General features: G+C 39.9%; 1 protein-coding gene across 9 annotated transcripts in view; it reads left to right on the top strand.

Annotated features, from left to right (window-relative positions):
- The window catches only part of METTL24 (methyltransferase like 24), a 119,145-nt gene extending 105,573 nt beyond the window's left edge, over positions 1-13,572 (top strand). For all 9 annotated transcript variants that reach the window (XM_078369943.1, XM_002806728.7, XM_054254323.2 and 6 more), the window contains one exon: positions 11,292-13,572. In XM_078369943.1, the coding sequence (XP_078226069.1) occupies positions 11,292-11,606 (315 nt within the window). In that variant the 3' untranslated portion in view covers positions 11,607-13,572. The remainder of the gene's footprint in view (positions 1-11,291) is intronic.
- Positions 13,573-14,072: the final 500 nt, after the last annotated feature.

Here is a 14,072-nt window from a genome sequence, read left to right as displayed (position 1 = left end):
CAAAAAATTAGCTGGGCACGGTGGTGCGTGCCTGTAATCCCAGCTACTCAGGAGGCTGAGGCAGGAGAATTGCCTGAACCCAGGAGGTGGAGGTTGCGGTGAGCCGAGATCGCGCCATTGCACTCCATCCTGGGTAACGAGAGCGAAACTCCGTCTCAAAAAAAAAAAAAAAAGAAAAAGAAAAAGAAAAAAAAGCTAACCAGGTGGTGTAACTTTAAAGCAATGGATTCTGATCTTAAGGTCAGCGATTTGTTTTCAGCTGCCCAGGGAAGTAGGGTAGAAATGAAGACATAAAAGTGGCTGCCTGGAGCTGTCCGTGGTTCTGCCATTGCCCTTCTGCCTGACTCTGCCCTTGGTCAGGTCCCTTGCTACCGCCTTGGTGTTGCCTATTTTTGTGCTGCTTGGTTCCTGCTTGGTTCTTTGCTGTTGCCCAGGAATTACCCTGCTGACTCCTGATATTTTGGTTGATCACCAGCTCACCCATCATCTGTCCCTGACTTGGGTTTCTGGGGATGTGTATTCTATCACCTCACCCAGCTCAGAAGATTCTTGCTCAGCAGCCTCAGATTGGATTCTTTCATCAAAGCTGGATTTCTGGCCAGAAAAGAAGAGTCTGTTTGTAAATGTTTTTCTCATTTCCTTTTTAATTCATTTGTAGAGTGTTGCTCCCTGCAGAGGTCATTTTTGTGAGCTAATTACTACATAAAATTATTTTATTTTATGATTAGTTCAGAATTGGTCCTACATTATCTTAGAGTGACCCTTCAGATTTCTCATAATCTATAGGGCAAACCTCATCTCTTTTTATTCCTAGTGATAGCAAAAATCTTGTACTGTTACATTTCTGCCAGTTGATAGTGATAATTGAAATTGATTTAGTGTGTTTAAAGTCTAAAGCTCTCAGAGACTTTTAATACTCTTGTTCACATTTACAATAGATTAATTTGTTCTATTTTTCTGCAACAAGATCCTCCTTCTAATGCATTTAACTTCTGGTTTTGCAGGTACAGTTATGTCTTTCTTTAAGTTAGACTTGACATATAAAAGCCTAGATAGATTTTATTATTAAATAACAACTTTTCACAATTAAACTAAAAAGTGAGAAGTTTTATTGATGTAATTATTTTAAAATTGTGATTGAATATTGACCCAAACTGTAATGCATATGGAGAATGACCATTGATTTGTTAAGGTGTTAGGGAATTGATGATAATTGAATTTCTTTATTTTTATTTTTTGAGACGGAGTCTTGCTCTGTCACCCAGACTAGAGTGCAGTGATGTGATCTTGGCTCACTGCAACTTCCACCTCCCTGGTTCAAGCAGTTTCCCTGCCTCAGCCTCCCAAGTAGCTGGTATTACAGACACATGTCACCATACCCAGCTAATTTTTTTGTATTTTTAGTAGAGATGGGGTTTCACCATGTTGTCCAGACTGGTCTCGAGCTCCTGACCTCAGGCAATCCACCCACCTTGGCTTCCAAAAGTGCTGGGATTACAGGTGTGAGCCACCGCACCCAGCCTTCAATTATTTATTTATTTTCTTTCTTTTTGAGACAGTCTTGCTCTGCTACCCAGCCTGGACTGCAGTGGTGTGATTTTGGCTCACTGCAGCCTCTGCCTTCCAGGTTCAAGTGATTCTCCTTCCTCAGCCTCCCAAGTAGCTGGGACTACAGGCACATGCCACCATGCCCAGCTAATTTTTTTTTTTTTTTTTGAGACAGAGTCTTGTTCAGTCGCCAGGCACCAGGCTGGTGTGCAGTGGCGCGATCCCCGCTCACTGCAACCTCTGCCTCCCGGGTTCAAGCAATTCTTCTGCCTCAGCCTCCCAAGTAGTTGGGACTACAGACGCACACCACCATGCCCAGCTAATTTTTTATATTTTAGTAGAGATGGGGTTTCACTATGTTGGCCAGGATGGTCTTGATCTCTTGACCTTGTGATCCGCCCGCCTTGGCCTCCCAAAGTGCTGGGATTACAGGCATGAGCCACCGCGCCCAGCCCCAGCTAATTTTTATAGTTTTAATAGAGACAGGATTTTGCCATGTTGCCCAGGCTGGTCTTGAACTCCTGGCCTCAAGTGATCTACCCACTTCAGCCTCTCAAAGTGCTGAGATTACAGGTGTGAGTCACCATGCCTGTCTCATAATTCTATTTTTTAAAATATTCATAAATAACTAGATGACATGGCCAAAAATAACAGTTCTTAAAATAGGAACTCAATTACAAAACTTAATTCCCACACTTCCTTTCAGAATTCTGTTCTATAAAATGAGAAATTTTGTAAAAAACATCTGTAAATGACTTATAGTATATGATTCTGGCCCCAAAACATTGAGGCAAGCAACTTAATTTTCAGGTCAATTAGAGCCTGAGTGTAAAGTCCCTCATTTTGGGTTAGGTGATTGATAAACTGCATAGTTAATATTGACATTTTATTGGTGTTACTTATGTAGATTTGGCTCTTAGTCAGGGATTTTGATTAATATAATGATCAGTTTTCTTCATAATTGATGGTGATTGCCAGTTTTAAACTCTAATATGCATGTTCCAGGTGGAAAAAAATCTATATCCTTTTGAAGATTGAATATAGAACAATAAGTTAAAGCATTTTTTATCAAAATATTTTAAATAAAACGTAATCCATTTAATTAAAATGGATTGTTTTCTCTTCCTTTAAATCTCACGCAGGTTTTTGTCTACTCTAGGGAATTGTTCAGACATGGAGGCATAGGGGGATGAGGAATGCCAAGTGTCAGGTGGCTTCAGGATGAGAAAACCAGCAGGGTGCTGACTGGGCTGGTGGCAGCAGAGGAGGCTTTTATGGTTTCTCTGCACTGGGTTCCCAGCTCCCAGTGGCACAACCTGCTTTGTCCTCAGTGTCTCAAGAGCCAGGGACAGGAAGGCTTTAGGACAATTAAAAGTTGTAAACCATATCAATTTTTTGCACCTGCTATCCTGCTTTTGGGGACTTATTCTAAGAAAATAACAGACACACACTCACAAACTTGGTTGCCAGGTTGTTGATCGCATCAGTTTGTCACTTTAATCACTTGGGAAAATATCTAAATGGCCACCAGAAGGAGGATTGATTAAATAAATTACATTATTACAAAAGCTGTTAAAAATAAGTTATTGGTAGAGGCTTTCATGTTTTTTTAAGCAGGAGAGCTCTTTTCCCAAGTGAAAATGTGTGAGGGATTCCAGATATATCAAGGAGATGAAAGGGGAACTGCTCTTGAATTGGGGTCTGAGCTTCACCCACTTGACATCTAATCCTCCTTCCTGGGGACCCACAATCACCTCCTTCAGATCCTGAAAGCTCTGAGGGACTCTGAGAGTAAATTTTAGAGGAAAATTTATTGACATGGAAATATATTTATGGTCTGTTATGTTAAAAAACAGATTTGAAAACACAGGATAATTTCAATTTTGTAGAAAATGTGTGTGTCTTTCAGTTATGCTCAGGTGTGTTAGAATCTGTCTTGTGTGTTTATATAATGATCTGTCTTGTGTGTGTTTATGGCAAAGAAAAATGTTTGGGAGTTCAGAAGTAAACTGTTTCAAAATTATGGATTATAGGTATTTTACTTCTTCCTTTTTTTTTTTTTTTGAGACGGAGTTTCGCTCTTGTTACCCAGGCTGGAGTGCAATGGCACGATCTTGGCTCACTGCAACCTCTGCCTCCTGGGTTCAGGCAATTCTCCTGCCTCAGCCTCCTGAGTAGCTGGGATTATAGGCACATGCTAATATTTTGTGTTTTTAGTAGAGATTAATTTTTTGTATTTTTAGTAGAGACGGGGTTTCACCATGTTGACCAGGATGATCTTGATCTCTTGACCTCGTGATCAACCCGCCTCAGCCTCCCAAAGTGCTGGGATTACAGGCTTGAGCCACCGCGCGCAGCTGTTACTTCTTTTTTCTTATCTATAATTTTAATTTTTAAATAATGACAATATATTGCTTTTATAATAAAGTATTTTTGGTTAAATGCCTATTAATTTCTAGAACTCTCAGCTTTGGAATATATAGTAGTTGATACAATTTAAGTAACTTTTAGATTTTGAAAAAAAATTTCATAAATAGCACTTGGTCTCTGTTCTAGCTATTTATTATTGCGTAATGAATCAACCCCAAAGCTTAGCTTTTTAACCCAACAGTTGATCCTTTGGTACTCTCTCATAGTTTATGTGGGGCAGAGTTTTGGGAAGGGCTTTGCTGAGTGCTTCTTGTTTGGGGTCTCTCATGCAGTTGAACTGAGATGAAGGATGAAACAGCTGGGGATTGGCCAGGCATCACCTCTCTCTCTCTCTCTCTCTCTCTCTCTCTCTCTCTTTCTGTTCACTCAGGGCCTCTTTATTGGTCTCTCTGCAAAGGCTAGTCTGGATTTTCTCATAGCAGGACAGCCTCAGGGCAGTCAGACACCTTTCCAGACAGCCAAAGTTTTCAAGAATGAATATATCCATGAGCAAGGTAGAAGCTGCATCACCTTTTACAGCCTAGGCTTGAATGTCACTTAGAATCACTTTTATCAGACTGTGTTAGTCAATCAATCATTCACAACTAATCACAACTCTGGAGGATGGGCTACATAATTTGTGGTGCCCAATGCAAAATAAAAATGAGGGGTCCCGCTTGTTTAAAACTAGTTAAGAATTTCAAGACAGTGACAGCAGAGCATTAAATCAAGCACAAAGCCTTTCTAGGCTTGGGGACTTGTGTGGCTACATAGGTTGATTCCATGTCTCAGTGGTGGGTGTGTCTAGGCCATATGTAGTAAAGCATGTGAGATGAAATAATGGTGTTACATCTTTGGAAAATAATATCTACTACAGTCTCTGTGACTCACCTCCAATTAGGTTACTCACACTTGTACTACCTAAAACCAGTTAGCCATTAACTATAGAGGAGACACTGCAGGCTGCCATAATAGTATCAAGGATGTATTTTAAAAACACTTATGGAGATAGTGGTTACCTCTAAATAGAGCATAGCAAAATTACTTGTTTTAGATCTGTTTTGTGTAGAAGAAATTTATAGATTAAAGCCCTAGTTTCCAGTGTGACTATATTTAGAGATAGGACCTTAAAGGAGGTGATTAACGTTAAGTGGCACCCTAATCCAACAGGACTAGTGTCCTTGTAAGAAAAGGTAGAGACACCAGGCATGCATGCAGAAAGGCCACGAGAAGACTCAGGGACAAGGTAGTCATCGGCAAGCCAAGGGGGGAAGACCTAGGAGAAAAACCTGCTGACACCTTGATCTTGGGTTTCCAGCCTCCAAAGCTGGAGAAAATAAATTTCTGTTGTTTAAACCACCCAATCTACTCTGGTTTAAATGTTTTTGTCTCCTCCAAAATTCATGTTGAAACTGAATCCCAATGCAGCAGCTTTTGTTTTGTTTTGTTTTTTTAAGACAGAGTTTTGCTCTGTCTCCCAGGCTGGAGTACAGTGGTATAGTCTCAGCTCACTATAACCTCTGCCTCCAGGCTTTAAGGGATTCTCCTGCCTCAGCCTCCTGAGTAGTTGGGATTGCAGGAGTGTGACACCACACCCAGCAAATTTTTGTATTTTTAGTAGAGATGGGGTTTCACCACGTTGGCTAGGCTGGTCTTGAACTCCTGATCTCAACTGATCCTCCCACCTTGGCCTCCCAAAGTGCTGGGATTACAAGCATGAGCCACTGCACCTGGCCCAATGCAGCAGTATTAAGAGGTGTAGCTTTTAGGATGTGTTTGATTCAGGAGGGCTGTACCCACATGAATGGGATTGGTGCCCTTATAAAAGGGCTTGATGGAGGGAGTTTGCCCCTTTTCTCCCCTTCCATCCTTTCTGCCATGTGAGGATGCTTAGGTGATGCCCTCCCAGAAGAACAGATTCTCTCCATACACCAAACCTGCCAGTACCTTCCCAGCCTTTGGAACTCTATGATATAAATTTTTATAATTTATAAATTACTCAATCTAAGATACCTTGTTATAGTGGTGCAAGCACACTAAGTCACAGACCAAGCAGACTAATACAGTATCTAACTTAGACTTACAAATATTTATTTTAGTTGTCCTATTTATTATTTTCTTTGTTAGTCAACCTTAATCCATTGAATATCCCAGGTTCTCTGTCAAGTGTCAAGTAAAACCAAATCTAAAAACAGATGTCATGTTTTATTAATATTCCATCTTTAATAACGTTCTGATGACTAAAGCCTTTATTATTTATTTGTCCTGGAGTATTAGTTGTGTCCTGTAAAGGTTCCTGTCCACTGTACTACTGTAGTTGATTTGTGGATTTATATAAAGGAATATTGCTTTTAATTACTAGGGTCAATTGTTTGTAAATTTAGCCATGAATAACTTCTCTTCCCCTCTCTGTGTTCGCCACATCTCCCCTCAAGGGCTAGACTTGCAATTTGCCTTGACCAATGGAATGCAGGGGAAGTGGTGTTTGTGACTCTCAGAACCAGGCTTTACTTTAAAGGTGTTACAGCTTCCATGACTGCCCTCTTGCAGGCTGGCAAGTATGTCATAGGATCTTTGTAGTTTGTTTGTGAGCCCTCTTAAAGGGGAAAAAGGTCAGATCAGGAGCTGTAGATGTGAGGATATTAAGTAGTCATTCAGACCAGTTAATATCCTCACATCTACAGCTCCTGATCTGACCCTTTTATATAGGGAATGGGAGAGCACCAAAGACAAACTGCCCCTACTGGGCCTGGTTGTTTTTGCTGAGACGGAACCAAGGAATGAAGTAGAAGGACTTCCAGGTGGTGGTTTCGACTGGCTTTGGAAACTTGTTGACCTGCCCTGGGTGTGGCACTTGGTAGAGCCAGAGCTGTTAGTATTGGCTGATATAAGGACTTATCCATTAGTCAGAATGATAACCGTAATTGTGTTAGATGATTGCTGGCCCTTGGATCGCTAGAGCAGGGCACTTTTCCTAAACATTGGCCCTGGGAATTGGCTTCTAAACACATTGCAAAGCCCTATTGCAAAAGCTACCCTAAACACTGTTATGAGTTGAATTGTGTCTCCCCCAAATTAGTATGTTGAAATTCTAACCCTTAGTACCTCAAAATGTGACCTTATTTGGAAATAGTGTCGTTCCAGATATAATTAGTTAAAATGAGGTCATACTGGAGGAGGGTGGGCCCTATTTCAATCTGACTGATATCCTTATAAAAAGAGGAAATTTGGACACATGGAGAGAACACTGTGTGAAGATGAAGGCAGAGACCAGGTGATGCAGAAGCCAAGGAATGCTGAAGATTGCTAGCAAGCCACCAGAAGCCAGGCAAGCGGCACAGCACACATTCTCTTTCAGGGCTCTCAGAGGGATACTTAATCTTGGAATTCTAGTCTTCACAACTGTGAAACAATGCATTTCTGTTATTTAAACCTCCCAGTCCATGGTCTTTTATTACGGCAGTTTTTGGAAACGGATAAAGGCACCCATGCCTCTTCCTCCCCTTTCCTCGAATCTCTGCAGTTCTGGGTAAAGATCACAGGGATGAACTTGTGCCTATGATAAAGAAGCTGCCAGATGGCATCAGGTAACTCTGATGCCAGTTAAAAATGAAAATTATCATTTCTTCAAAAGGTTTCTGAAAGTCAATTTATTGGATATTTCAGGTACAAAGAAAAGGCGACAATTTTTGATAGGAGGACCACTTTAATACATTGGAAATTATGCCAAATAAGTTGTTTCATCTACTTTCTTTGAAACCTTTTAACCCAAGAATGTCTTCACTTATTCTAGAGTTTTCTGGGAGTTAACCTTCAGTTGTTTTTCTGCAGAAACCTGATTTATCCTAACTGTATTAGGATTGGCACTTGATTATTCCCATCTAATCATTTGTATGATTTATTTAGTGCCATAATTGTTGAAAGCTGATATTAGAATCTTTAAAGTGGCATATCCTATTCAGCAATGTTTAGTGCTTTATAATAATATTGGGTGCATTATACAGTAATAATGGAGATCACATTTGCAAAACCATTGCAGTAATGGGACGTTCTAAAATGTGAGAAATAGAAAAAGCACACTGGAAGAGCAGAGCATGTTTTATTCACAGCCTTTTGGCTGCCTGTACTCTGAGGTCAGAAAGCAGAGAAGAAGAGCTTATGTGCTCCCCAGGGGGGCACCACACTGGGCTGCATGATACAGACCAACCTATATAATTCTGATTGAAGTGGGGGATTTTCAGTCACTGGAATGAAAAGAGGTGGGGGTGTTGTTGTGTTTGAAAATACTTTTTGCTCTTTGGAATAGATTCAAACTTTATAAATGAAAATTGGATTTTCAAAGAAAGCCTATATTTGCTACGATTTGGCCTAAGAATTTGGTTCCCTTTGAGTTGCTCATAACTTCTGATTGATAGTTTATTTTTAAGATGTTTGGAATAAATATATAAAACATATTCCTTATACATCACTAATAGAGTTTTTAGGTCAATTTAAAGCTGATGAACTTTACTCTGTCCCTTTAATATTTTGATGTATTCCTCACATTCAACATATGCAAACTCACAGAAGACCATGGTGAACACAAATCTGTAAGGAACGTAAGACATTCTTGGCTATGTGAATTGACACAAAAAATGCTGGCTTTGAGTTTTGGATATTTTCTGTACCAATTGGAAAATTTTATAAAATTTTGATTAAATATTTCCTTTGGCAGCTTAATTCCCCTTAATCTTGGAGTTTTCTGTTTAAAACTGTCAAGATTAAACAAAGCTATGAACATGCTAGGACAGCAGAGATGGAAGAAAGAGTTAATTTCTTTATTAATAATGTTTTATTTATTTATTTATTTTCATTTTGTAGAGATGAGGTCTCACTATGTTGTCCAGGCTTGTCTTGAACTCCTGGGCTCAAGTGATCCACCTGCTGGGATTACAGGCATGAGCCACTACACCTGGGTAAATTTCACTGTGTCTGATTCACAAGAATTATTTTAGCCTGGTGTGTGTTCATATGCAACCTGTCTTTGCTCAGTTTCTCTCATGAAAGAAGGTTTTGTTTTGTTTTAACTTTTTCTCTTTCAGTTTGGAACTACTGAACTGACAAGCTGCTTTATAGACACTCAGTCTTTCCTAAGGCGCTCAGTATTCTTGGGATATTACCATCAGTTTTTCCTTGGTGGACCAGGATGTACAATCCAAGGCAAGAATGTGAAACCATGTCCCACAGAGTCTCAGGCATCAGGAGAAAGCCCATTTTCTTGTAGCTGTTATATATAAATTCTGTGTACCTTCTCTTCCATTCAACTCTGAAATCACCCAAGAAATGTGTGTTAGGCTGTTCTTGTGTTACTATAAATAAATATCTAATCCTGGGTAATTTATAAAGCAAAGAGGCTTACTTGGCTCATGGTTCGGCAGGCTGTACAGGAATCATGGTGCTGGTATCTGCTCCTGGCAAGGCCTCAGGGAGCTTACAATCATGGTAGAAGGCAAAGAGGCGCCAGCCTATCAGATGGCAAGAGAGAGAAAAATAGAGAGGGCAGAGGTGCCACACTCTTTCTACACAACCAGATCTTATGTGAACTCAGAGCTAGAACTCGCTGTCTCCAGGACAGCACCAAACCATTCATGAGGGACTCACCCCCATGACCCAAACACCTCCCACCAGACCCACTTCCAACATTGGAAATCATATTTCAGAATGGTATTTGGAGAGGACAGTCATCCAAACTAGATCAGAATGTTTCTGTGCACAGGGAGCCTCACATTTGAGCCTCATATGAGAAATGTATCAAACAAACATTCAATGAGAGGGGAGAGAATGGGCAGCCTCCATCTTGGTGTTTATTTGTTTTTTCTAAACAAGCAAAGGTATTGTCACTTTCCTGGGGCAGGATATTTCATGACTTCAGTCAGCAGCTTCCTGAAGGGCTGCTTAAGGTTCTGCTGTCCCCTCTTGGGGCTACAGCCTTTGCTCTTTTGCAATGATTTCCTCCTGCCCCATGATTCCAGTTTATGTCTGAATGCTGTCAGCTTTCCTCCGTGTGGTAAAATTATCCCCCTTGAGAAGTGCTCTGCAAATGTAAGGTGGCAATATTGATAATAACACTTTACTCACTGACCCATATTTGCTCTCCAGATAGCACCTTCTTTTCCAAACCCCAAACCTCTCTGGGACTCTGAGTTACCCATTTTTTCTCTTGGGTATGTTGGAAGAGGCAACATGATATAGGGGTTAAGAATGCAGGCTACGTAGACAGACTCCGTTCAGGGTTCACCATTGCCTCTCTAGCCATGTGAGTGGCGATGGGTTTCTCAATGAGTCTGGTTTCCTGAACTTTTATTAGGGATACTCAGACTCACCCTTACAGCATCGTTGAGAGAATTAAATGGAGATTGTAAGGGGAAGCCCTTAGCCCAGGCACATATAACTACTTGGTAAAGATGAACTTTCATTGATTTCTGAAGGTGTTTAGGGTTCTGGTGTTCTAATGGATTTTTCACACAGGCAGAAAAAGGGAGCCGATTCTCATAACTTCATTAATTGCAAAATATTGATCTTCCAATCCTCTTCTTTTATTCTGCCTCACTTGAATGTGAACTTGTGTTCACTAGAGGATAGTGTTGCTGCTTCTTTTTGTTTTAGAACACTATACTGGTATGTACATTTTAAAGAAATCATAGAATAATATATATATGCATTTTTTCTTTATAGTCCAATATTCAGATACTCAAAAACTTCTTCCTTGGTGTCCAGTCTTGATGAATTTGGGGTGGGAGGATGAGGCTTGCAAGATAGTCCCTGCAAAGAGTGGCCCTCTGTCACTTCCTTTCCATACACACCTACTGTCAGGACTTGGCTGAGTTTCCTGGAGTGGCAGATAGTTTATGGGGTGCACAGAGGTCTGTGATACACTCACTCTACCTTCTCCTATCCAATCCCATTGTGCAGAAAGCAAGAGGGTCTGTTGTGATTTTTGCCTGACGTTTCATCATTTGTATATTAACATATATTAACATAATAGGCTCACACCTGTAGTCCCAGCCACTCAAGAGGCAGAGGCAGGAGGATTGCTTGAACCCAGAATTTTATACTAGCCTAGGCAACATATGGAGACCCCCATCTCTTAAAAACTAGAAGAAAACCCAAAAACTCCCAAACGTTTAATATGGAATGAGGTTAGAAATTCATGTCATAAATGGCCACTTGAAAACCACCCTCAACTCCAAAATTTTTAAAATTCTGCTTCCTTCAGAGGTAGTTATAATGTAAAACTCCTGATATCAAGATGGTTTTACTAAATCTGCTAATCTCATTTGATTGCTTTGTTACAGATTGATGTTCTCAAGGCAGATCTGGAAAGTGCAGAATGGAAAGTTCTGGAAAATCTTATTCTGGAAGATGTTCTTGAGCAGATTGGACAGCTCATCTTTGAGATCCATCTCCACTGGCCTGGGTTTGAGGTCAGTGGCAGCGACAGCAGCGTCGTGCGGTTCTGGTACAGCCTTCTCAAAGAGTTAGAACAAAAGGATTTCAGGCTTTTTTATAGTTACAAAGATTTATCTAAACCTCAGCTATTCCTGAAGAAAGACATTTTCAATGCAAGTAGCTGTTATACTCTGAGTTGGGTGAACACAAGATGGAAATAGGATGCAGGATGTCATCAAGATCGCAAGAAAATATTTGCAGAATGGAGCATGTCCACGATTCTAATCGTGAGTGTACTCGTCCAGTCTCCTGCTAGCCCATGCCCTGCTTGAGGCAGGGAGTATGTTATTATCTTTGCAGTACATGAAGCCTGGTGCTTGGCATGTGTTAGGGTACAGCTGATACTTGCCAAAGAAATGAACACAGTCACCCCCATTTGCCCAGACTCTTCCTTCACTTTAACTTGGAAGATGATCCCCCACTCATGTCAGTTTTTCCTAAAATTCTCTATGTATCTATAATCTATGAATTCACCAACATTGAAATGAAATTATATAAATTTCCTGTTTTTACTAGGTTGGTGAGATTTTTAAGTTTTTTGCCTACTGTTTAAAATAGGGCTTTAAATTTGAATTTGACTGTCCTTTTTCAAAGTTTTTCTTATTTACCTTGTCAATGATATTCTTTACAATCTCATAGATTTCAGTCATACCTTCTCAGCCTTTGCTGAGGCCATGGTGTGGCTTTGTAAGTAGCAATACTTCTGATTTCTGGGAACTCAAAGCATCAAATTCTGTCACTGAGTTAAAGAGACTAGACTATTAAGAGCTTCAACTCGAAGGTGTAAATTCCAGTTTGAGACAAAGTCTCAAGGCAGGAGACCCATCTCCCAGCTTGAAGACAGCCAGACAGAGAATGAATTCTTCCTTTCTCTGCCCTAGGTTCTATTCAGGCCTTCAACCAGTTGAAGGTCCACTCATTGAGGCGAAGAATCTGCTTTATTCAGTCTACTGATTTAAATATTAATCTCATCCAGAAATATCCTCACAGATATACCTAGAATAATGTTTAATTAAAGATCTGGACACCCTTTAGTCCAGGTAAGTTGACACATGAAATTAACCATTATAGGTATGTAGATAGATAGATAGTTTGATAGATAGATAGATAGATAGATTTTCCTACTGGCATGTTTCACCATTTTCTTGACTCACATATTCTTTTTCCCATCTTGATCCTTCAGTCTGTGCTTTCCTAGCTGAAGTAAGGCCTTTAATGATTACTTTATTATGAGTTCATAGGTGATATGGTTTGGCTATGTCCCCAACCAAATTTCATCTTGAACTGTAGTTCCCATAATCCCCACGTGTTGTGGGAGGGATTCTGTGGGAGGTAATTGAATCATGGGGTGGTTTCCCCCATGCTATTCTCATGATACTGAGTAAGTTCTCATGAGATCTGATGGTTTTATAAGGGGCATCCCCCTTCGCTTGGCTCTCATTCTGCTCCTTCCTGCTGCTATGTGAAGAAGAATGTGTTTGCTTCCCCTTCCACCATGACTGTAAGTTTCCTGAGGCCTCCTCAGCCATGCTACACTGTGAGTCAATTACATCTCTTTCCTTTATAAATTACTCAGTCTCAGGTATATCTTCATAGCAGTGTGAGAATGGACTAATACAATGGGTATTATGCTTTTTAGATTTTACGTATATGAAAAAGCACTTGCTTTTCATACCTGAATAAAATTTATTTGTGCACAGAAAAAAAAGAACTTCAACTCAAGATGCTTTTCATACTCAACCTTAATTCCCCTTCACTTCCTATTAACTAAGCACAGAGCAGAATCTGGGTGTCTTTGCTGTTGCCTCTTCTGTCTTCAAGCATGATTTTCCACCCACAGACTTGCCTATGCTGTCAAATCTTTTTTTAAAAATACATTATCTCTAATAATGTTAAGTGCATTTTTCTTTACTTCCAGTTGGCATCACTTACACAATTGTGGTCTGAGGACCTCATCTCACTTTCCTAGGTTAGTTAGTTTTTCAATAGCACTAAGCCTTTCTACATTAAAAATTAAGTGGAAAGTTTAGGTTCTCGGTGGTTCAAATGCTTTCTCTCATTACTAGTTACAGGATTAAACACGTGCATAATTTTCTAAAATCCTATTTCAAATAAATAGCATAAAAACCAAATTATTACCTTATTGTCAATTAAATATATTTTTGGCATTTTTATAACCTGAGAGAGTATCAAACTGTATGTACAGTGTTCAAAAATTGGGGGAGGCAGAATACTGATTATTACTAGACTTTACCCCTTTATCTAATTTTGTACTTCCTTCTATCCTCGACATTCCCCAGGTTGGCTCCTTGTTCCTTGAAGTGGTTTGAAAATGCCATTCCTCAACTGAGAAATCAAATTATGTTAGACTAGGATGACCTTACTAGCTTGAGTTGAAAAGAGAACAGGACTTTCTGAGTTAGTTGTGATAACTTAAAAAATATATAGACCTTTATTTTAAGATTCATAGTCCACTGATAAAAGTTGTTGAGCTGAGAGGACCGGCTTGAGTAAGTGTGATCTGAAAAGGCAGTTAGTCATTTCAGTGTACAGAGGTATTTCAAATGTGCAGAAGGGTCCACACACACTCTAAATTTGTTTGTACTGTTAGTTTATATGGTGTTGTC

Source organism: Callithrix jacchus, chromosome 4 (assembly GCF_049354715.1).
Source record: "Callithrix jacchus isolate 240 chromosome 4, calJac240_pri, whole genome shotgun sequence".
In the NCBI taxonomy this organism is placed as follows: domain Eukaryota; kingdom Metazoa; phylum Chordata; class Mammalia; order Primates; family Cebidae; genus Callithrix; species Callithrix jacchus.
The sequence above is the reverse complement of the archived record's forward strand: the minus strand, read 5'-3'. Positions and strand labels throughout refer to the sequence as shown.